The sequence below is a fragment of the Pocillopora damicornis genome, chromosome 9 (genome assembly GCF_964200805.1).
Source record: "Pocillopora damicornis chromosome 9, jaPocDami1.2, whole genome shotgun sequence".
Lineage (NCBI taxonomy): Eukaryota > Metazoa > Cnidaria > Anthozoa > Scleractinia > Pocilloporidae > Pocillopora > Pocillopora damicornis.
Window position 1 is genome coordinate 745861 of NC_142678.1, and position 24318 is coordinate 770178.

A 24318-nucleotide genomic window follows, 5' to 3' on the forward strand; every position below is an offset into this window, starting at 1 on the left:
AGGAGAAGTAAGAGATTTATATATTACAGAATTGAATGAATTTTTTGAGTTAGAAGGCGATTCTGATGCTAGAGACAACGACAACGATGACAATAATACTTAAGGAGGGGACACCAAAGACGAAAACTTGGTTACTTAAGGTGGCTCCTTTTAAAACATATTTATAGATTTATTGTAATAATGTCAAATAGCTGCGAAATTGATTCAGACTTGTGTATAACAGCAACAATGAGATAAAAACAAAGAAATATTAAAAAAACTTAAAAAACTGAAAAATATCTGGATTTTAATTGCTGATGTTCCTTAGCGACGAGATCCAACCATGTTCTCCTCTTCCCTCTTATTTACTCCTCTACAGTTTCCACATTCAATTCTTATTGTTATCAAATTGGAAACCTTTAAGAAAACGATTCGTTCTCAGTCCCCGTGACCGTGACGTTTCCCAGATCATCCTGAGAGCCATACGCTTTTATTTCGTGACATATTATATGAAATTTCTCTTCCTCCTCAAAATATCCTTGCACAATATTATCCAATCGATGAAATAAATCCTTTTTCGTTTTGTGTAACTTCTTCAGTTGAGATTTAACAACATCGTCTCTAAAGTTCACTTTCTTTTTCATTTTTCGTCTGTAGTTTCCTTCAGAGCTATCATCTCTACGCTTTTGGATAATAGAACTTATTCTATCAAAGAGAGATTTTCTTCTGATGTTTCTTGGTTTTTCATGTACCGATTCTTGGACCTCCCGTTTCCTTAAAGCTGTAATGGCTTTGCTGATTAAATCAAAATGAATTGACTTGCTTCTGTTAGAATTTAAGGCAACGTTTGTTACTTCTGTTTCTTCCAACGCGGTGGAGGTTTGCTGGAATTTCATCCGTTTCATAGCGTTACTAACCACATCGAATAAAGCCCTCCTCTCCTCATTCCTTGGCCAGTCGTATGCATCCACTAGATCATAAAGTTCACTTTGATTCACTGAATTCTTTGCCTCAAAAAGTGCTTCATTCATTAAAGCGATGAAAAAATTCATGGATAGAATAGTAAGGCTTAATAGTAGTAGAGCAGCGAAGATTCTTCCAAATGTTTCATTTGCTTCTGCTAAAGTGTTGATAGGCCTCGCTTTCACTCGTCCCAGAGTGAGTTCGAGTTGAAAGTATGTTCCCTTAAGAATCGACGAATAAAACTCAGATCCATTCCCGAAAATCAAAATGCCGAAGTGCAAGAAAGCAACAAAAATGATAAATAAATTGAAGCTGAATGATGAAAGAAGACGCATGGATGTCTGAAGAGTTTTAGAGAACACTGCAATATGAGAATTAAACCGAATCATTCTCAACAGTTTCAAAATGACGATAAAAGTGAGAATTCCAAGCGTTGCATTCTCCACTTCCAGCGAAACGACAGCTTCTTGAAAGCTTACATTCGCATAAATGTTTTGTTGCAATTTCTGGATCGTTGCAGACACCCTGATAGTTTGTAAAATATACATTACCACAGCTGAAACAGAGAAAGTAATCTGAGAGATTTCGACCCAATTCCAGATGGACTTGAAATATCTGCAGCGTTGCCTATAAAGCTTATAGCATTCTCTTCCGAGGAAGAACAGAATGAACACGATGAACAAAAGTATGCAGATCAGATAAAACTCATTAGATGCTGTTTGCGTCGAATTCAAAGAAATAATATTACTTCTTGTGAAAGGCACCTTGTACCCGGATGCTTCCACTTCATAGAAATACGTCACAACAGTTAAAAGGTTTACGGATGGATTGAACGCGGCAAATTCCATCATAACAACTCTGGTCTGTTTGTCCAGCCAGTAATAGCTCTTAAGGTTCTCAACGATGCTATATCCGGTGGAAGTATCGTATCCGAGGTCTGCAACAAATCCTCCCCCTGGATAAAACGAGAACTCTCCCCACTTTGGTGCTGTGTCAGCATTTTGGTATCGCCATGGCTTCGGACAGAGTCGGAGCAGCTCGTTATCACTCGTAGAGTTATCGACAGGGTTCCATCCCGGTTTATGAAATACAGTCTTGTCTTCGTTAATTTGCGAGAATCCCTCGTAGCATGTCGGAAAGGTATTTTTCATATAGTCCAAGACTTTACACGAGGCTGAAAAAATTAAAAAATAGCATAAAAGGAAAGATGATCAGTTTTGACTCGATTTTTTGCCCTTTGAGCAATTCGAATGGGAAATTCTTTTTGTATTCAGGGTATCCCTAAACGAGTTGTTCCAAAAATCAACTGAAAAAATTATATGTAAAAGGAGGAAAAAACATTTTATTTCCTCCACAGACCACTATCCACGATAAAAAGCAAAGAAAGCGGTTCACAATTAGTCGTCAGATCATTATTCGAGTCAAGGGCTAGGATGCCTTCTAGAGTAAATCCTTATTATTAAAACAGATTGCTAGGATCTGGGACATGACAAAAGTTGGTAATCTAACAGGAAAACGGCCTGGTTGCTAGGCAAGATTCAAAATGGGGGCGTTTATCGCATGATCATCGCTTATTTGGAGACAATTTTCATTGAGTAATGTCATGTTTTGGAATCTCAAAACGTGATCAGTGCTATAATTTGCTATAAACCTCTCATGGGTGTAGATGAAAAGTTGTATAGTTTGTAGACCATACGCATACTTCTTCCGCAATGGTATGGTAAATGGAATAAGCTGTGGCAGTAATGAACAACTAAGATTGTAGTTCTTGACAGTACTTCATCCCGTGCAGCATACATGAAAATATCTTATGCTAAACTCTGTGTTGTGTACACGACTAAGTTTTACCCAATGTCGTATAAACTAATTTATCCATGAGTTTGAAGCCACTGGATGACGTATGGGTTAAATGGGGTTGTTTAGTAGGTCTTGGGAAAACTGACGACGAAACTTACTTGATGTCACCCTCAGCTGCCTTACTCGCGCCATTCCTAGGAGCAGAGAATGTTTATCACCTATGTACATGGTTTGATTCTCCTCTTGGCCATTGTACCATTTGCCAACAAACACGCCAGGTATGAAAACATCGTTTAACCACCTCCAAAACTCCTTATCGTTCAGTACCTGGGTGATGAAGTAAGAGAAAGCGATGTGTTTCGTAAGAACACGATGAAAATTATCATTTGTACGTAAAAACATTTTGCGCGCAAATGAGCTGGTTCAAATATGGCAGAGTTCGCGTAATTAATTTTTTAAACAGGAGTAGAGCCAATGAAACGGATTGTAAAGGTGATAAGAAAGACTGAGCAAGTGATACAAAATAATTTTCCAAAGTTGATTCATTCTAGTCTGCTTTCATCCTCTCTCTATTTTTGGTATATCAACAAAGGCAGAAAACCGAATGTAAAGGGTTCTGATGATGGATGCGACTTCTTTTGATGATAAACTACAGCAATTCATCAGGTAATGAAATTACCCACCGTACTAAACTTTGGTAATCCTTCTCGGATGGACTTTGTCATGAGATATCGATGGTCATTTCTGTTACCATAACAAACCACCATTAGCAAAAAAATGAAAATAAGATAAAGAAAAAGGTCCACAAAAAACTGCGAAATGTTTTGTTTTCTGGCTTGATTCTTTCTCATCTCTTCCACCTTGGATAATTCTAGATTCCACAACCTTTGTTTTGAGGGGCTACTTTGGGGTTCCTCGATGCTTTCATATCCTTTTCCTCTGCTTGCTTTCCTTTTGAAAATAGCCGCTACAAACATCGCCACGAAGAAAACTTTCACAGGCTCAGTGACTACTACATCCTGGCTGAACGATATCAGCATTGAGGAAAGCCACTTTTCACTGATACTCTTTCCCCACATCAGACTGTAGAAGACTGAAAACACCGCCGAAACTGCACATGCGCAGATGATCAAAAACCAAGCAAGATATATCAACAGGGTTGCTTTAGAAAAACGACCAGTGCTGGTCTCAGACCTCTCTCCTCCTTTTTGAAACAGGAATACTATGAGAACGTTAATTGGTGCCACAATTAACGCACTTTCAATACCAATAATTACTTGTCTCCACGAAAATTTTAGAGGTCCAATTTGAAAGACCTCTTCAGTGCCACCATCCAATTGATAGAACATCGCATTAGCGAGCATAGCCGTTAATAGCACAGAGAGGCAGCATGACGCCCGCTGTACTCTTGTAAAGCGGCTTTTTCGTGGCTTTGCTGCAACTGAAACCCAAATATGTGATTCAGTGAGGCCTTTCCACCATCGCTTCATGACCTCCTGGTTGAAATCTAGTTTATTGGGCGTTAATTCAAAGGTACGCTCGATTCGACCGTCACCTCGTTCAAGCGCAAACCACTGATTAACCGTAAATGTCCAAGAGTTGTTAAACTGCTTGTCTAAAATCACAATTTCTTCTAGAAACCACGAAGGACTCTCTCCAGAGTTATCATGACCGATGCGCACTCCTTGAATCGTGCCAAGAGGATTGCTAACCTTAATAACGAACACGTCTGTGTTAGCTCGAGAAAATAACAAATTCTCTGCACCAGGCTCTTCCGGGCTGAGCTCAAGAATACCAGTGCTTTCAGTAGTTCCGTAAATTTCTATTGCAACCCTGGCCGTTGTGCCAGAATTTCTCCAGACACCTGTAGAAACGGTTATCTCGAATTCTTGCAAGTTATTCGACGCCGAAGGCAACTGTATCGGCGCACCATTCTAGAAAGCAATACAAATGAAGATATTCATTAACAATTCTATGAACAGGCGCCTTTTCCTAAAAATGAAATATCCTCCAACCTAGAATTAGATAATTTCATTCACTTAACGAGTTAAAGATAATTATGGGCAGTTATGGTTCATTCTGTTTGGTTTTTTGTTTGTTTGTTTGTTTTCTTTGTTTTTGTTTTGTTAGTTTTTTTTGGGAGGGGAGAAGGGTCAGTTTCTAAAATGGCTTCAATCAGCGTCAAAAGTCTGGGCACGCCATATTGTTTTCCTTTCTGGTTGAACCCGTAGTTTCCCACTCGAATACAATGTTTCTCATTTTCTATCAGACCTGAGAATTCACTAATATACAGAATTGTTTGTTTTTTTGTTTTTGTTTTCGGGGGTAGGAAGGGTTTAAAACTGAATAAAAATCTCCGCAGTCAAAAGCCTTTTTTAGTCAAGGGACCGAATATTCCTGGCACTTTTGCCACTCAGCGTAGAAAAATTTGTGCATAGAGTATACTATGTGGCTGTCAGTTCTGTTCTAACATATCACTGTCCACAACCTTCTGGAAACACAAGACCGTAACATTTTCAAGAAAGTATCTAACACTGTGAATTATCCTCTCCTGCCTTTTCTACTTAGAATCAAATCGACCTATTATAACCTTAGTAGGAAATCCTCTGAAAAACCCAGGATCAACACGGTCCACTCTAAGAGTACCCATGTAAATAGATTAGTCTTTAAATATAATTTAGCACTAGAATAGGGGATCTTTTTACATCTTTTATACACTGTACACTTTAGATTTTAGTTTGTAACATAGGAAATGTATTTTTATCCCATAAACAAATAAAGACATATTGTTATCAATCATACTTACATTCCTCTTGTCTTTTTTATCTGCTTTCCGGACGATAACAAGCACGAAAATATAGATTAGAAAAACTACGGCCACTGTTACAATTACGGCAACATTTCCAGTCTCTCCCAGTTTCTTGAATTCGATCAGGACCTTGTCGAAGTCGATGTGATTCGGTTTCACTAAAAGGCTTCCCCCAAACGAAGTTAAATGATTGCAAGAACAGTTGAGATATCCATTTAATTGTGCAGATAAAACCTGCAAGTAAAAGCAAAAAAATTTATTCGTCACTTTCTTTCAGACTACATATGATGATTATATGAAAATACTGAACAGTACAAAATAATTTTGGAAAGTACGGAAAATCAGACTACAGTTCTTTTAGCAACTGCGATCATCTTCAGAAGGCATACGGACATGCCTTCAGAGGGCATACGGACATGCCTTCAGCAGGCATACGGACATGCCTTCAGCAGGCATACGGACATGCCTTCAGTAGGCATAGGGACATGCCTTTGGAGATCTCTCGCGTTTTTCGAGTTGATATGACCTAAGCGTACCTGACAGCCGTCCGTTATCCACATTTCTCGCTCCTCTGACCAGTGCACACAGCTCTCTTGGGCTACCTTCAGAGTATAGTTATAATCCGTTCGAGAGTCATAAACTGGCACCACTGATACATTTTCGCTCCGGGGTGGGGTGGGCGGTGGGTCCTTGACTTCGACGCAGGAGCGCTTTTGCCGTCCCTGTCCGAAACAAGATCTTTTACGCCTCTTAATGGGAATAATCAAGCTGGCATTGGAAATCTTTACACCAAGAAAGTATTTTCCAGGACTCTTAGCTAAGAATTCGATGGGTTCAAATGGACTAAATGAACACTCAGTTTCACCCTCGTTTTTGTCTTGCGCACTTGACGTCCAAACACATCTTGAGTACTTAGACACAGTAGCGTTGAGTTCATGCACTTTTGTAGTTGGCCTCTGACCATACTGCAAGTAAACAAACAGACTTACAGTGGACTCTTGAGGAGTGATTTCCAGCTTTACCAGAGTGTTTTCGAACTCAACATCTATCTCATGAAAACGTAGATTTTCATTTTTGGTAAAATACTGCGGCTTCTCCAAGGCGATGACTTGAGGCTGTAGTGATGTAACGATGATGATGTCGCTTGAGAGATTTGACACTTTAATCACATTACGCGTTTCGTCTTTTAAGTCGAGAGCTAAGACATCAGAATTGACTCGCTTCCTTGTTCCGTCCCAAGTGTAGGGGTTGAATGGAATTGACAACATCTGCCATAAATGAATGATTAAAAGCTTAAAGTAGAATTCAATTGAGTGTAAAAAGTAACAGACATTGCTACTATTTTACCTTACAAAGGTCTGTGATTGGTCAAGTAAAACTTATGCGCCACCCTCTACCAATCAGATGCAAAAGTAAATCGTGGCTCGGTCACCTACATCTTTTTGCCCTTGAGTTACATTCTTAAGAAAAATCCAATTGGTGCCCAAGACCACGAACCAAAACTTTTTCCTGACTGACCCCCCCCACACACACACACACAGTCAATAGCATGTCTTATTCGCTCTTAAGATGACTCTGAGAATACTTTGATAAGCATGCTTACCTGAGTATCAATGTAACCTTTTGCAGTGACAGTAAATTGTAATGATTGGCTGTCAGAAGGAAAAACAATAACCCCGCCCGCTGCTTCGATCCTCAACCCCGCAAGTTTCTCGGAGCTGTGGCGTCCTAAGGTCATGCTCAGCTCCCTCGTTGCTATGGAGATCATGCCCTCATCCGGGGCTCTAACAGCTAATAGTGCGTCAGCAACTAAACTAATTGTTTGCATCGCGGTCTTAACGAATTTCACACCCTGTAAAGATAAGCACACAAGCAGTTTATCAAATCTTAAAAACATCGGGCAGAATAAAGCGGCAAATTTGATCGCGACCTCGCTTTGAAGAGCCCTAAACTAGAGAAGAATGGGCCAAAATTGGCCCACCAGGCTTCGTAAAACTTACTGTTCGGAGTTTTAAAAGTGCGTACTTCTAAATAAACACACGGTTTTTTGAAGATTAAAGATGTATCCACAATTTGCACTTAAAATGAACGGCTTTTACGAAGTAGAAGCATTATCCTTTTGCCCTTGAAAATACTCAAAATTCGGTCATTATTCGATCATCAAAGTGATCGTATAACGTAGCAACAACGCCTGTCGACCAATCTTAGCTGAAAAGTTTGTGAGTATCATAGGTTCTCTTCCCATTCTCATTCCCATGTTCCTTGATCATTTCAGACTCTTTGTCTTAGCACATTTCTATGTCTTCTGTGATCTCCAATTGCACAGACCCACGAAGACAGAGAATATTTTTTTTCTATATAATAAAGAAACAAAATCTGTTGACGGTGACGCCATCTATGCGTCTGTCCTCTAATAGGTTGTATAGACAAGAACCAATCAAAACACATGTATGAGTTAGCCTATTGTATGAAATATGTATGATCGCTCAGGTGTTCTTAACATTATACCTGCTCTTGAAGCCCAGAGCCGAAATCTCCTGACGCTATTACTGCTCCAGTTTTCAACACACTATTGAGACATGTGCCCAGGTTCTCTGCAGACTGCGTGACTAGCGGTATGTAGGCCACTTCTTTTAACTGGGCGGTTCTCCAGAGAAGTGATGTCATTGAACCAACAGCAGACATCGCGGACTCCTAAAATTTCAAAGATAGAGAGCAATCGTAAATGTTGATAATATTCATTATCAAATGCTCATTTTTTTCAACAATTTCCATACCAGAGTATTGGAGGACACTCTCTCCGAAACCTGTAAAGCAGAGCCAATTACAGACGTGCTTTGGAGAAGGTCTGGAAGATTTTGCACAGGTAGAGAGATGATCTTTTTGATCAGAAAATCTTGAATCTGTGGAGATGAAAGAAGACACTTCTGAGACACTGTGTAAGTTTCATGAATCAATTTAATCGTAGTTGTATGGATTGAAATTTGCTCATCACCCCTTCCCCCTTACCAAAAAGACAAAATTTTAACTACAATGGTGAGAGTAACGAGGATAAAAGAATTGTGCGGTTTACGGAGCAATTTTCAACTCAATCACTAACTCAACATCAAGCTGACTTACTTTAGCCTTATTCTGTAAACTAACGGTGCTATCCTGGGAAACAGTCTGGAGGACAGAATTTGCAATTTGTGCAGCTCTACTTAAGTCTCCATCCTGGATGACGTCGTTAAGTAAACTATCATTGGCTGTCAAAAAGCTGCTGATGTTTTCTGGTCTCAAAAGCTCCGATGGCTTCACCTACAGAAAGTCAAACATGAACCAATCGACTGTAAGAAAAGAAAAAAATAAAGGCCACAGCAGAAAATAATCTTACTATATCTCAGAGTCAATAGGAATAGTTCTACCCCTTGGGGGATTTGAAGAAAAATCCCCTTCGCTTCAACAAAGTAATGACATTCTAAAAATCTCTACAATCTATACGATCACAATTCACTGACCAACTCGCTTGTGTTAGCAATCAAAATAATCATGCTACAAAATATAACGCTTGTGTTACGGTATTTTCCAAACCGCCAGAAAGATACAACTCGTACAACTCAACTACTTTATTGACCAACGTAATAACTACGAAGCGATATCGACAACCAATACAATAACTATCTTTTTCACTTATCTACGGAGCGATATAAATGCTAATACAATCAGTATCCCTATAACTTAGAGCCCTTTACAAATAATATCACTTAAATCTCAGTGCACTACCGCACAACTCACAGTTCTCTTGAAAATCTTTAACAAACTGTCGACGTCCGTAATTCTTTCTCTCACGTAGCCTTCCACACGGCTTTCAATTCCAGTAAACAACTCTGTCCGGCTCTCGCTCCTCTGGGCTCTTCGCAACAGCAGTTATAGCTCACTAAAAGGCCTCTTTCTTTAAGCTAGCGTGACTCCTTATATATCTTTCGGAAAAGTTCTAGAATGTTCTAGAGATCTGTAATATTGTTATTTTTAGAAACATTACACTATGATTACACCATAACAAAAATATGCTGAGTCACGGTTCTAGAAGGTTCTCCTTAAAGTTCTCGCTTAGTCATCATGACTAAATGTTCTAGAAACTTCTTCGTTCTATTTTTAATAATTATGTAACGCAACGCACTCTAAAAAACATGGGCGCTCTCCATAACACCCTCCCCCTTCGAGAAAAGAAAGTTTGCAAAACTTTCTTGCAAAGCTCAAGGTCTCGAGAGGCAGTCTGCAATAATATTATCCTTTCCTTTTATATGTCGGATGTCCAAGACATACTCCTGCAGCATTAAACTCCACCTCAACAATCGCTGATTCTTGCTCTTTAATTTGTGAAGAAATACGAGGGGGTTGTGATCGCTATACACAACAACGGGCAAACTTGAAGAACTAACATAAACTTCAAAATGTTGAAGAGCTAACAGCAGTGCTAAACATTCCTTTTCGATGGTGGAATAGTTCCTTTGACTTTTGTTAAACTTCTTTGAAAAATAACAAACCGGGTGTTCTACACTTTCATCATCCTCTTGTAACAACACAGCACCAGCAGCAACATCGCTTGCATCAACAGCCAGCTTGAACGGTGAAGAGAAATCAGGCGCTGTTAAAACAGGGGCACTCTGTAACATGGCTTTCAGCTCCTCAAAAGCCTTTTCACACTGGTCGCTCCAATTAAATTTCTCCTTCTTGCTGAGCAGTTTTGTCAATGGCTCTGTGACAGTTGCAAAGTTAGAGCAAAACCTTCGATAATAACCAGCCATACCAAGGAAACGCATCAGTTGCTTTTTGTTTTCTGGTCGCGGAAACTTGATTATGGCTTCGACCTTGGCGTTAACTGGCTGTACTTGTCCTCGTCCGACGACATGTCCCAAATACGTCACTTGTGCTTGGCCAAACTCGGTTTTAGAGAGATTGATTGTTAATTTGGCCTCGCTCAACTTCCTGAAAAACTCACGGATAGTTTCTCGGTGTTTCTCCCAGGTTTCACTATAGATGATTACATCATCAATATAGGCTTCACAATCCTCAAGGTTGGCGATGACTTTGTTAATGAGACGTTGGAAGGTAGCAGGAGAATTCTTCATACCAAAGGGCATGACCTTGTATTGGTAGAGTCCTTCTGGAGTTACAAATGCTGATATCTCCTTAGCGCGATCCGTTAACGGTACTTGCCAGAATCCTTTGAGAAGGTCAAATTTTGTTACATACTTTGCCTTTCCCAGCTTATCGATACAATCATCCATTCTTGGGATTGGAAAGGTATCTGTCTTAGTCACACTATTAACTTTCCTGTAATCGGTACACATCCGATAGCTCCCATCCGGTTTAGGCACGAGTATACATGGAGAACTCCAACTACTGCTGCTTGGTTCGATAAAATCGTTCTCCAACAAATATTTTACCTCTTCTTTGAGGTACTGTTGTTTTCTCGGATTCAGCCTGTATGGGTGTTGTTTAACAGGAGCAGCATCACCGACATCCACGTCATGGTAAATCTGATTTGTCCTAGATGGTACATCAGGGAACAGGTCACTATACCTTTCAAGTAGCTTCTGTAGGTCTTGACGTTGACTCTCTTCAAGGTGTGACAGCTTGGAGTCCAAATTCTTTAGCACATCGGAGTTGGTGAGTTTTGATGTGTCAGTAGGACTGAGATGACTACTACTAAACTCACTACTTAAGTCTTCGGGCTCAGAAATAACTACATTAACGTTTACGGGCTCTTTAACTACATTATTATCTCTCTCTAGGTAAGGCTTCAACATGTTAATATGACACAGTTGCGTCTGCTTACGCCTATCTGGAGTAACTACTACGTAATTAAGGTTATTTAACTTCTTCTCAACAACATAAGGACCAAAAAATCTAGAATACAATGTGTTACCGGGCACTGGCAACAATGCAAGAACCTTTTGACCTAGCTTAAAACTACGTTCTACAGCGTCTACATCATACTTCTTCTTCATTAACTTCTGAGAAGAACTAAGATTGTCTCTAGCTAGTTCACAAGCTCTAAATAACTTAGTACGAAAGTCTGAAACATATTGTAAAAGATTAATAGACTCACTACCGCTTAACAATAATTTCTCCTTAAGCAGTTTAAGAGGCCCTCTCACAGTGTGCCCAAAAACGAGCTCAAACGGACTAAATCCTAGGGACTCCTGGACGGACTCGCGTGCCGCAAACAGCAATAGGTGGATTCCCTCGTCCCAATCTTTCTCTGTTTGGAAACAGTAGACTCTCATCATGTTCTTTAAAGTCTGGTGCCATCTTTCAAGAGCTCCTTGACTTTGAGGATGGTACGCGGATGATCTATACTGTGCGATTCCAAGCTCGTGCATTACTTGTTGAAAAATACCAAACATGAAATTAGAACCTTGGTCAGACTAGATAGCGCTAGGAAGTCCGACCAGCGTAAAGAACTTCGTTAAAGCTTTGACGATAGTCTTAGCCTTGATGTTTCTCAGGGGCACGGCTTCAGAAAATCTGGTAAACGCACACATGATGGTTAACAAGAACTGATTTCCAGACTTCGTTCTTGGTAGCGGTCCAACGCAATCAACAATTACACGGCTGAATGGTTCTTGAACGGCTGGCAGAGGCTGCAGTGGCGCTTTTGGAATGGTCTAGTTTGGTTTCCCAACCATCTAACAAGCGTGACATGACCTACAGTACTCAGCTACATCTTTTCTCAGGTTGGGCCAATAGAAATCATTCAAGATCTTTCTGTGAGTTTTGTTCACACCTAAATGGCCAGCCAGGGGAGTCTCGTGTGCCATACTTAAAATGTCTTGCCTGTAAGTTTTCGGGACAACAACCTGGTACTTAACAGCCCATTCGTCCTCAGCTGGAACATCGAGCGGTCTCCACTTTCTCATTAGCACTCCATTCTTTATAAAATAACAAGTGGGGTTCTGTGATACTTCGTTTTCACTAACGCTTCTTGAAAACAACGGCGAAATTTCTGGGTCTTCACGTTGTCCAGCGATGAGCTGAGAGGTCGACATCTTCTCAGACTGATCTGTTAAATTCTTCTCAGGTAGGATTTCTGTTGGCTCAGAAGGGGAGGGACTTGGCTGCTCATCCTCAAAAACTCGACTGATAAGGGTGTCCGCTAAGGCAATTTCTTCATCGCTGGTTTTCCTCTTCTTGCTCATGGCTCGCGTTACTACACATGCAGGATAAAGACCAGGGATTATCTTCTCGACGGGGTCTGGAGACTTTTGTAAACTAGGCTTCTCTGTAACGACAGCATTAATAACCACTTTGTCTCCTGCAAGGTCATTTCCAAGGATAAGATGTACTCCATCGAACGGCAATGTTGATTGTACTCCAACTTTCACAGGACCAGACACAAGATCTGACGACAGAAAAACTGTATGGAGCGGCACTGGGGTATACTCAGAACTGATTCCTCTGATTAGAACACTTGCACCAGTGGACGATTTCTCAGAAAACAACAACGTGTCGCTTAATAGCAAAGACTGTGAAGCTCCAGTGTCTCTTAAAATCTTGATCGGTACTGAATCTGTCATATCACGGGATAATGATACTGAGCCATCATAAATAAAGGGCTGGAACATATCCATGACAGATTTAGACGAACCACTGACGTCATTTGTAGAGATTGTCTGGGTCTTCTCTCGAGAAAATCGCGGAGGTGTACATTCACTTTCAAAAACTAAAGGCGACGGCTTAGCAACAAATCCGTTGGGCTTCGACTCCACACCATATTTTTGCGCAGATCTCCACTTTTCTGGGCAACTGGAAATCAGATGACCTTCTTTTCTGCAATAATAACAGGTTGGTGGCTTGATGGGTTTATTTGGAACAAACCTGTTTTGTCCTGGCGAGGTGAAGCTGGAACGATTTGTAAAATGGTTACCAGGGTTCCGTTTGGGAGGTGCTCCGTCATTCTGTTTACTCCGCTGGCTTCCAACCCATCGTGATGCGGAGGGAGGCTGAAATCTACTGTCAGGCTGACGGGGCTTTTCCACGAAGTTCACTTTGTGACTCAGCGAAAATTCATCTGCTAACCGTGCAGCGTCTTCCAACGTTTCTGCTCTTTGCTCGTTAATGAACGTTCGAACACCACTGTGAATGCACCTCTTAAATTCTTCAACTAATACCAACTGTCTTAACTTATCGTGACTCTTATCTACCTTCTATAAATAACACCAACAATCAAATAACTGTTCCTTACTCCTAGCAAATTCTACGTAGGTTTGACTACTAACTTTCTCATAGTTTCTAAACTTTTGACGATAAGCCTCAAGAACTAACTCGTAACCCTTTAAAATAAGATCCTTAACTTCGTCGTAACTTACAGCTTGTTCTACACTTAACTGTGTATATATTTCCCTAACTTTACCAACCAATACACTTTGTAATAACATAACCCAGCACTCTTTAGGCCACTTAAGACTACTAGCTACTTTCTCGAAGTGTAAAAAGTATTTATCAGCATCTTTTTCTTGGAATGGAGGCACTAGCCTGATGTTCTTTGTAACATCAAACTTTTCGCTATGCTTTTGACTATCCGAGCTTAATCCTAATTTCATTTGTACCTCTAACTTTTTCATTTCTATTTCATGCTGAAAAGCCAGTTTCTCTTTCTCTAGCCTCTCTTGTCTTTCCATTTCTTCTCTCTTCATCTCCATTTCTTCTCTCTTCATCTCCATTTCTTCTCTCTTCAGTCGTTCTTGCATTTCCCTTTCCTCTTTCTCTCGCTTTTCTTGCATCTCCAACTTTTTTATTTCTAACATTGTTTTTGACGATGTTTCTAACATTGTCCCTTCAAAAACCTCAGTATCCACTAAGTGGTTTACTATAATCTGTCGTATCTCATCCTTTCTCATTGCTTGCTTAGACTCTAACTCTAGGTGTTTTGCTAATAAAATAAGTTCGTCTTTCCTTAATGCATTAAATACTCCTTTGTCGGGACTCGACATAAAGTCTTCTGGATTAAACTTTGACATCTTGATATACTCTATGACTACTTAAGTCGACAATAACTTATCTTTAGAATACTCTACTATAACCTTTACTACAAAACTCGCTCCTAGACAATAACTTATATGCCAAACACTTCCACAAAATTCGCTCCCGAACAATTACCTCTGCTCTAAATACACTTCCACAAAATTCGCTCCCGGACAGGCCCCCAATTTCTGTTACGGTATTTTCCAAACCGCCAGAAAGATACAACTCGTACAACTCAACTACTTTATTGACCAACGTAATAACTACGAAGCGATATCGACAACCAATACAATAACTATCTTTTTCACTTATCTACGGAGCGATATAAATGCTAATACAATCAGTATCCCTATAACTTAGAGCCCTTTACAAATAATATCACTTAAATCTCAGTGCACTACCGCACAACTCACAGTTCTCTTGAAAATCTTTAACAAACTGTCGACGTCCGTAATTCTTTCTCTCACGTAGCCTTCCACACGGCTTTCAATTCCAGTAAACAACTCTGTCCGGCTCTCGCTCCTCTGGGCTCTTCGCAACAGCAGTTATAGCTCACTAAAAGGCCTCTTTCTTTAAGCTAGCGTGACTCCTTATATATCTTTCGGAAAAGTTCTAGAATGTTCTAGAGATCTGTAATATTGTTATTTTTAGAAACATTACACTATGATTACACCATAACAAAAATATGCTGAGTCACGGTTCTAGAAGGTTCTCCTTAAAGTTCTCGCTTAGTCATCATGACTAAATGTTCTAGAAACTTCTTCGTTCTATTTTTAATAATTATGTAACGCAACGCACTCTAAAAAACATGGGCGCTCTCCATAACACTTGCTTTTTCCAGGCTTTTCTTTAAGAAATAAGAAAAAATAAGGGAGGTTCGGATAACGGATAACGAATCGTTTAAAACTCACGCCCCCTCTTCTAAACGAATACCTCCAACCTTCTGTACAGCTGAAGAAATGGAAAATATGGGTGTTAATTTCACAAAAATGGTCACTTCGCAATGATATCATAATTTTATAACGTCATCAGTTCTTCCTAATGACGTCATGACCAAAACAGCTGGAAACATAAAGTCGTACCTGCACAGACAAATTTGTCACCGCAGCAGAGGCACCAACATAATCAGTAATTATCACTTTGACCTTTACAGTGAAGTTTTCCGACAGATTACCAGGCGGTAACCAAGAGCTGACCGTGTTGTTAAAACCATGAAACAACATACTGTATAGACCGTTCTCTAGTTGATATTGAAACTGGTAGGACAGAGGTATGCTGTCACTTTTCCAGTTACTGCATGTTAGGTTGAAGTCAGTTTTCAGAGAGATGCCGCTGGAGGGAGTGATCGTGCATGTGCCCCCTGTAGGCGCTGACGTAGTGGATATGTCGTATGCACTCATCCCTGGTAAGCCGGCGGTAGTTTGAACAAACAATGCCAGGCGGTAATTTGTTCTCCCAGAGAGGGAACCTTTTTTGATGACGATATTACTTGAACCGAGTGGTGTGTCAGTGATAAGCTGTAAATGTTGTTTTCGAATCCAGATGCCGTTGTTTGCAGATGAAGAGGATTGTTCATAGAGTATCCACTCATACAAAGAGATATTGGAGCACAGGGACCCCTGGCATTGTGACTGAATACTGAGTTTAACTTGTGGAACAACTTTCAGTCCACAGTTTACTAGGCATCTTAAAAATAAAAAATGGCATAACATTATGACAAATAACTGGAGAGTTAAGTCGGCGACACACCTGGCGATTTTATCGGCCGATCGCGGCAAATTTGATCGCCGCGATCGGGGAAAATCGCAATCATTGCATCGAGCACACCTAGCGATTTTTGCCGATCGGCGTTTAAATCGCCGGGTATGTCGCCGGCTTAAGCTGGATGGCTCTTGGCTCAGGTGCATGACGAAACTTGCTCGTCAAGGATAGGCAAGTTAATAGTCAATTAAGTATTTCAATTGCTTTTGATGAGGGAGAAAAATTTCTAACGTAAACAATATTCATTTCTAACCTTAACGGTTGTGTGGCGGACAGCTGCGCTTAGTGGAAAGAAACACAATCACTTGAATGCGTCCAGAATGCTTGTACTTTTTTTAACAACGACTACAGCATTCTACTTATGAGGAGCTATCCGATGATTCGTAGTTACTACGTTCTCAGAACTTCCTTAAAATCGTTCCGTCAAAAAAACTTGGTAAAAATGGTGTGGGAAACCGCGCCCACTGCACTTAACCAGCGGCAATCTAAAACTGTGTATGTAAATACAACGAATTTTGTTAACAGTTGCTTAATTCAATCTGACTGAACGGCACAAAACAACTCGCTTACCGTTGGTAAATTTCAGGTGGGTCTCCTTTCACCAACTGAATAATTTGATGTGCACTCGAGTCGCGATAGTCTTTAGTGACAACCAGTTTAACCACGTATGTCCTGTTGAGGAGCAGTGGTGCTGTATTAAAGGTGATTTCTATACCAGAATCGTTCCCAAAATAACGAATAATCGACTCGTCTAACCCTGTCTGACTATCATTCGTAGCTGTCTGTAGGCCGGTGTAATTGCCTGTAATCTCGCCATAAAACCAGGTAAAGTTCATTCCCGAGTAGTCACCGATGCCAACGTCCGGGTCATATGAAAGCGACGCATTCATTGTGATGTTTTCGTTATGTCCTCGGATGACCTCAATGCCTCCGTAGATGACCGCGACGAGATCGGGTTTTCTTTTGCACGACTTCCCACCTGAAAAAAAGTGTGAATGAAAAAAACTTGCTAATTGATGGGTTAGACCATTCAAAAATTAAGCTCTATTCTTTTTGTTTCTTTTGTTGTATTTTTTGCTCCGGCTCAGAGCAATCGATCAACCAGACTACACATAATTTTAAGCCCTTTTCACTCATGTTTTGAAAATAACCCGCGATTGCATTGGTTTTGCTTTTCTACGCTCTCTGATTGGTTAACTTGAACTCCTGCTCCCTCGCTTATGAATCAATCAATTGCAAAACTGAATTCAAGTGCGACTTAGTCCCTTGTGTTTTTCTACACTTGAGATCAGCTAAGAGAGCTTTATGAATGGATAGTCGTAAAGCCAAAACCAAACCAATTACAACAGCCAATCAGAAACAAGGAAAACACCTTGAAGAACCGATGAGTGTTCAAAGTAAAAACAACGCGCGGGAAAACGCGGGCGACCAAGACGTGATTGGTTTTAGTTGTGCATCTGATTGGTTGACGCGATTTTTCCTGGACCAATCAAAAGCAAAATGAGGCAAAACCAAAGAAATTTCAGATTACGTTCGTCACTCATTTAAAAACTGCGCTTGCGACACTCATTCGGAAAACTTCTCTCTTCCGAATTGGTTTAGAAATTATAGGAACGATAATACTACACGTGAGACGTAAGTTCCTTTGTTTTCTATTACTGCCCCTCCTCCCCCTTCAGTCCCCGCAGCCGGTCAAAGGAGCCACAATCAGTGTATGCAAAGACGCCTTCGTTGTAGGCTTTTTACCCGAACTTAGCCTACCTTGCAAATATTTCGGCTTGTTGCAAAGTGGTGAGTCACAACACAAATAGTCGCAGCACACATCTCTGTTCTTCATCAGCAGATCACATGATGGGCCAGCGTCTTTGCATAAATTGCTTGAAGTGCAGTTCATGTACAGAACTTGAAAACTTGAATTAAGTCGCGTATAGACCCAGGCACATCGATCGTCACTCGGCTCACAAACTCTTTGTTTCAAGTTATTTTCACTGCAATTGTTCATTGATCCTTGGCATAAGGACTCATAACACCTGAGGGGCTGGACTGTGAGACAAAAGAAATAACGCGTGTCAAACTTGGCTCCTGGTTTTTGAAATTAAAAGTACCATTTTGGACCTCCCTCGGATTCAGGACTGATAACACAAATTTTGAAGTGTACGGTCCGAGAATCATGCATCCGCAATCACAGGTTTTTTTTATCACCATACCCGCCTTCTTTAATCTTCATTAAAAATCCGGAAAAATCTCCCGGTACATTAATCGCAAGAGACGCGGTGGCCTCTAGGTATAGGCCTTGAACTCGAGATTACTCAAATAAGTACCTTCATACTTATGTTCTTAGGGAGGACACTTTACTCTCACCATGCCTCTCTCGACCTAAAATCAATGTGCCAACCAACTGTCAGGTAAACCTGACGAAATACGAGAGGAGAGGCCATGCCCTTTGATGGCACAACATCTTATCTGAGGGAGTAATAATTGTCTTCACATAGCACGATTAACGAGACGATCGCATGCGCTGTTTACCCGTTCCCTAGAATCGAAACTTCCCTTTTACATGTTTGTTAGTATTTAACACGTAAATACACAATAAATACACTAACCCTACCTTGACTTATACTACTTCCAAGTATCGATTGCGAAGCAATCGTACGAGATGGTGTAATGTTGAAAGTTAGACTTGCCGACGTAGCATTCTGTTTTACTGTTGCCGATGCATCCGATGGTGCTGTCTGGAAGGCGGTCAGCGGAAGAGTTTGATTTACAGTGGGCGTAAAGTACTGAAAAGTTTGATTGACAGCGGGTGTGGCGTACGTAAAGCTTTGATTGGCAGTTGACGTGTTATGAATCGTCGCTTGATAGGACAACCTTGTAATCGTTGGATTGAGTTCTGTGTTTTTCGTTGGATTGGGTACCTTGATTATCGTTGGATTGAGAATCGTGTTTGGAAATGGATTGTTGGAGGGTGTCATAGATGATGTTGGTAATAATTCAACTGGTGTTAAAATAGCAGTCGATAAACCTGTAAAATTTGAAAAAGTCCTCTTGAGTAGTGTTTCGAGTTTGTTTAACTAAAGAAAACTCATAAGTAAATAACCGTAGCTCAGCTGTATTTGTCTTTTGTTTGAATCATACATACACTAAGGAGTGATACCCCGCAAAACATATACATTGAGACAAACCAAGCAAGACAAATTAACAAAACTGGATGTCTGCTTACTTGAGCTTGATGGTTTATGGTAATCTTTTATCTGAGATACATCATACAAAGAAAGAGCATTCTTGAAAACCCAAACTTGGGACAGCCTTCCCTTGAACAGGTACCCAAGCCACAAAGGGGACTCTGTCGCTAATTCCGAAATCCATTTTGCTGTTGCGTTTGCCACTTCTATTCCATCCACGTAAAGTTTTGCCACTTGACTCTCATTGTCATATGCCCCAGCGATGTGACTCCATTTATTCAGCAACAGGTTGTTTTTACTTTTTACGGAGTACTTCGTGATCCGATCAAGAGAATTGACGTGGAAGACTGGGCGAGAGTTTTCAAGTGCTATACTCACTCCGTCATTGGAGTTCTTCCAGTAGGAAATAATTTCTCCATCTCTGCCTTGTGGAAAAACCCAGACGAGAAGTGTAATAGAGAATCTGAAAAGCAAGATAAGGAGGGCACAATACAGGAAGGATTTAAATTGCTTCGAAGGGGCATAAGTTTTATCGTTCTCATCTAATTTTAAGAGTTCTCCATGCGACAGACATTGCCGTCACTGGTGCCAGTTGAAACGTTTGCGTATTAACACGGTAAACTTATTTGACGACTGAGTCATCATGTTAGCTTATTTACTCGATATGGTATAAAAGTAATATCGTCTTTCGCTTCAGCAAAGAGTCTCTTTGTCAAACACCAGGAGAGCATTACGTTTGGAGACTGAATCTTAGGGAAATCCTGCCCTTTATCTCTTATATTATTGTTAGACTCAAAATATCTGGTCATGCGAGAGAGAGGAGAGGGAGGTGGAAAAAACCCTCGTCGCTTCATGCTACAGAAACTGACATAAGCTCGGCTGGGTTTGGCAAATGGCCCCTCAGCCTTACATTACCTTTCCGAATAGATATTATATGATAAAAACACCTAATTTACCTCGTATTCAAATAATATGACTCATTAAGATAGATATAACTTGGCGGTGAGCGCGCTCCCGTGAACTGATACGACCCACCAACTTCGCCATAATGCCCCAGTGCAGGCTGAGCATTGGAGATGATCCCTGCTGGATTCTTAGACGGACTGTAGTCATTTGCTTTACTTGAGAAATTCAGGGGGTAGTATCCAACAAGATGTGGAACTCCTAGAATGACAGACACGAATGTAATAATTTAATATAGATCCACTGGCGTTCTAAAACAAATGCTGCATCCTTACTGGCTATAGTACTCGCTATCTATTTCGTGAGAAATAGCGAGTAGAGTAGTAGAGTAAGTAACCTAACAGGGTGCACTTGTACCCGAGAAAAATTTTAAACGAGACCTTATTTTGTTGCTAAGTTTTAGACGAGTAATATATCTACCATACAATTTTAACTCTCTTTTATTCAAGATTCTACCCTGATGGCCACTCCGTTTATGGTGTAGAGATTAAAGTGTAATTAAAACTAAAACAGAAAGCTTTAAACACAAAATTTCGAAATATAGCTAATAAAAGAAAAGAGTGAACTTAACGAAACACACAAATTAGTTGCTGTATCATGTTTTTCGGATCCATTTCATGCAATTCCAAACCGCGATTTGCGAAAACAAACCACCGCTAATAACAAGCGAAACTAAAATGACTGAAAAACTAACTCTATCAACGGAAAATGACCAAAACTAACGTTGAATACTAATACGAATAAATTACAGAATATTTTTTTGTCCTGATAAATTCCACACGGGCCATACAAAATGAACATTTAACAGCGTAAAAAGGAAAAACAAACGAAAACTCAACGATAATGATTTGGTGTTTGGATCTTAAACTTTGTACTCCAATTCTGGACTCGAACGTTAAAATCAGTCTTCGTATCGCTTTGTCCAAATTTCTCTCAGGAATTTCTTTAGAGAGGTCAGTTTGAAGGAAAATTGTTTTCTGATATTCTCCGTCGGCCCTTAGTCCGGAATTTTACTATAGTTGAATCTTCAATAAATAATCTTAAAATGAAAGGAATATATATGAAAACAAACAAACAAACAATAAAAAATAAACTAACAAATTAAACCCTGTGATCATGAGCCTTCAACGTGATCCAATATTTTAAAACGTTTGTTGCCTTACCTTCACAGCTGGCCATGAATCCCAGGAGCAACAAAGTAAGTCGCTGCATCTGCAAAACAAAGATTCGCATGAAGGAAAACACTTTTAAAGGCTGAAAATGGATATATAATTTACTCATGAATAATAGATGATGCTACAACTACATTATGCTATCATACTATTCTGTGCAGCTTTAGTTAAAACGCAGCTCGGTCGCGCAATAAATATTTTGGATGTATTTAAACTCCAGCTTTCTCAAGGCTTTATTTGTTAAATACTGCGGGTAAAGATAGCATTGTTGGAACCTTCTCTTTTACAATTTGAGTTTTTAGAGTTTGAGCTTTAAAATCATCAAGTTAACTTACCAAGGCTAATTATGTCCTGTAGAAATTAAAACATGCAATATGTCACACTATTTAACCAGCTGGAAAATATCTGCAGTAGATTTCAAAGGTTTGCAAGAGTGAACCTATTAACCTGTACTTTATGCTTTACCAATAGATATATATAAATGATTAATTCTTCGCTCGAAACTGCAGGTGCCTGCAGTGTAGCTTCACAAGTTTTCCAAACTTACAAATATGAATTTTGCTTGTAGAAATGAATATAAACAAACAAATGAAATGCCACCTCAAAATTTGAACTTTAAGATAACGAATTTTAGCCATGAAAAGCCTCTACGATGATAAGAGGAAAAGTTGTTTTTTATTCTTTGTCTTTCAATTTCCTTCGTACTATTTTAAGAGTTTACACTTTTTAATATCTCCTCGATAATGGTGAGAAGTTCGGTTAAGCAATGTTCGGGAATTCGTCAACTCAACATGAAATATTCATGCAACAACCAGCTTCACTTTGCCTTTTCGATCTCATTTGTTTAAGTAGTTGAACTCACTCTGAACTAATAGTTTGTGGGAAAAATATTACAGTAGGTCTAAATACAGTGGGAAACCTACTAATAAACATGAAAAGAAAGTTAGATCGTGTCATTTTGCATGAAACATTCAACCGTAATGGCCTCCGCATCAATTTGCCTCTCAATAAGATCGAATGAACTACAGACCTTAACTAAGAGGCCGTATTTTCAGTCGGTTGTATGGAGAGCGGTGTTTGATACTGAATAATAAATAAACTGATGACTACATATTTTTTTGGAATGGTCACGTTATGTGCAAAGAGCTCTTCTTTCGCTTAAAAAGAATAAGTAATTACGAATTCAATTGATCGCACTGTATTACCGTAGCTATATTGCAGTGACTTTAGCAACACCTCGGAAACCGTTATTTGGCATTTTGTTGCTGTGAAATACTGCCTTTTGTAAAATTTTCGATAATGAAATTGTCTCTGACAGCTGTGAAATGTCAGTACGTTGTTTCAGCAAAGATTAAACTGAAAAAAACTAAATGAGAGAGAGAGAGAGAGAAAAAAAAAGCTGTATGTTAGACTATCGCAATCAACACATGAATACTCGCTGACTACTATTGTAAAATTGGCAAAATATTAAAACTATAAGCTCTGTAAACCTGTCATTAATGACAGAATTTACGGCAAAACCTTTTATTCAACCTTTGTCAGTTTTCAAAGAGGCGGTTCTTTGTGATGTTAAAGAATTTTCAGTTTTTTAAAACTAGAAACAGGCTCTTCAGCTTAACGGATATTTTAGAATATGATTAACTCTAACTTGGTAATTAAGATTTGCGCTCAAAATTGGCTTACAGTGACGCAGAGGAAAATACAGTTTGTAACAAGGGTAACATAAAACATGATTTCTCATTTTTAAGATGACTCACGTTCGTGTTCAGTCTTCAACTGCTGTTTTTATACTTACCTTACAAACCTCCACCATGCTGGTGAAATTGAATATGGGGCGATACGTTTTCCTATACGTGAGGTATAGAATGTGCCTTATCTACGAAAGCTGTCAAAAGAGGAATACATAATTGTCACACAATACTCATTAAACGGTCCATTCTTTTCTAAAAGCCGACCGCGTTTTTCCACCTGCAAATTTACGTAATATAAACACGTATCTCATTCGCTTCTCTAAAAAACTCAAAACTGAGTCGATGAAAGAAACAAAAAATTTTTTGAGGACTTGCGTCGGGGATCTTATTATTTTTGATATGTTCAGAACAAGGCCTGGAATAGCTTTTAGATTATAGCTCGTAATTTGTAAGGGGCGTTAAAACGTGATTAAAACTTCTTAGCGTATTTGCAATTTAACTTACAACACCTGACACCACTGTAACGAAATAATTGAAAATGAAGACCATATTCAGCCTCAGAAGAGCCTTCTTGGAAGGTAATCCGGTTTTCATTCGAATTACACCAGAATCATCAGGGGATTAAAGGGAATCCGTTTGTGCGATACTGTCAAAAATGAAAAAAAAAATTGAAAATACAATTGTTGATCATTTCCTTTTCATCTTTCAAATAATGTGTACATCAAGACCTAATTACAACTACCAGTAAAACATGACACTAATTTAAGCCTGACTCTGCACATTTAATAACTATTGCGCATTTCGAATGAAAATTAATTTTTTATATTTCGTCATGGGACCTCTTCATTAGCGGTATATTCGTTATCACAGAGATAGAGAAAGTCAATCAGCTTGGGCAATAGGCAACATACTCAAACTGAAAGAGGTACAATTCAGTAGCCGACGTTATTCCTAAACGTCTGCTAACATTTTCCGTCAGTGCATGTTGCAAA

The 24318-nt window shown here is 39.6% G+C and overlaps 1 protein-coding gene across 2 annotated transcripts; it reads right to left on the reverse strand.

Annotated features, from left to right (window-relative positions):
- Nucleotides 1-135: 135 nt before the first annotated feature.
- Nucleotides 136-23538, reverse strand: LOC113685743 (polycystin-1-like protein 2). Of its 2 annotated transcripts, XM_089181887.1 has the most exons (17): nucleotides 23431-23538; nucleotides 21627-21675; nucleotides 20457-20664; nucleotides 19539-19963; nucleotides 18927-19340; nucleotides 18080-18361; nucleotides 16889-17297; nucleotides 15640-16243; nucleotides 8669-8845; nucleotides 8326-8451; nucleotides 8057-8242; nucleotides 7152-7400; nucleotides 6085-6816; nucleotides 5546-5782; nucleotides 3423-4673; nucleotides 2898-3066; nucleotides 136-2116 (listed from the first exon to the last, which is right to left on the reverse strand). In XM_089181887.1, the coding sequence occupies exons 1-17, from the start codon at nucleotides 23446-23448 to the stop codon at nucleotides 399-401; spliced, it is 7254 nt and encodes a 2417-aa protein (XP_089038013.1). In that variant the 5' UTR covers nucleotides 23449-23538; the 3' UTR covers nucleotides 136-398. The 2 variants fall into 2 exon arrangements, with proteins under 2 accessions (XP_089038013.1, XP_027059088.2); XM_027203287.2 differs by lacking the exon at nucleotides 23431-23538 and having other exon boundaries at nucleotides 21627-21696.
- Nucleotides 23539-24318: the final 780 nt, after the last annotated feature.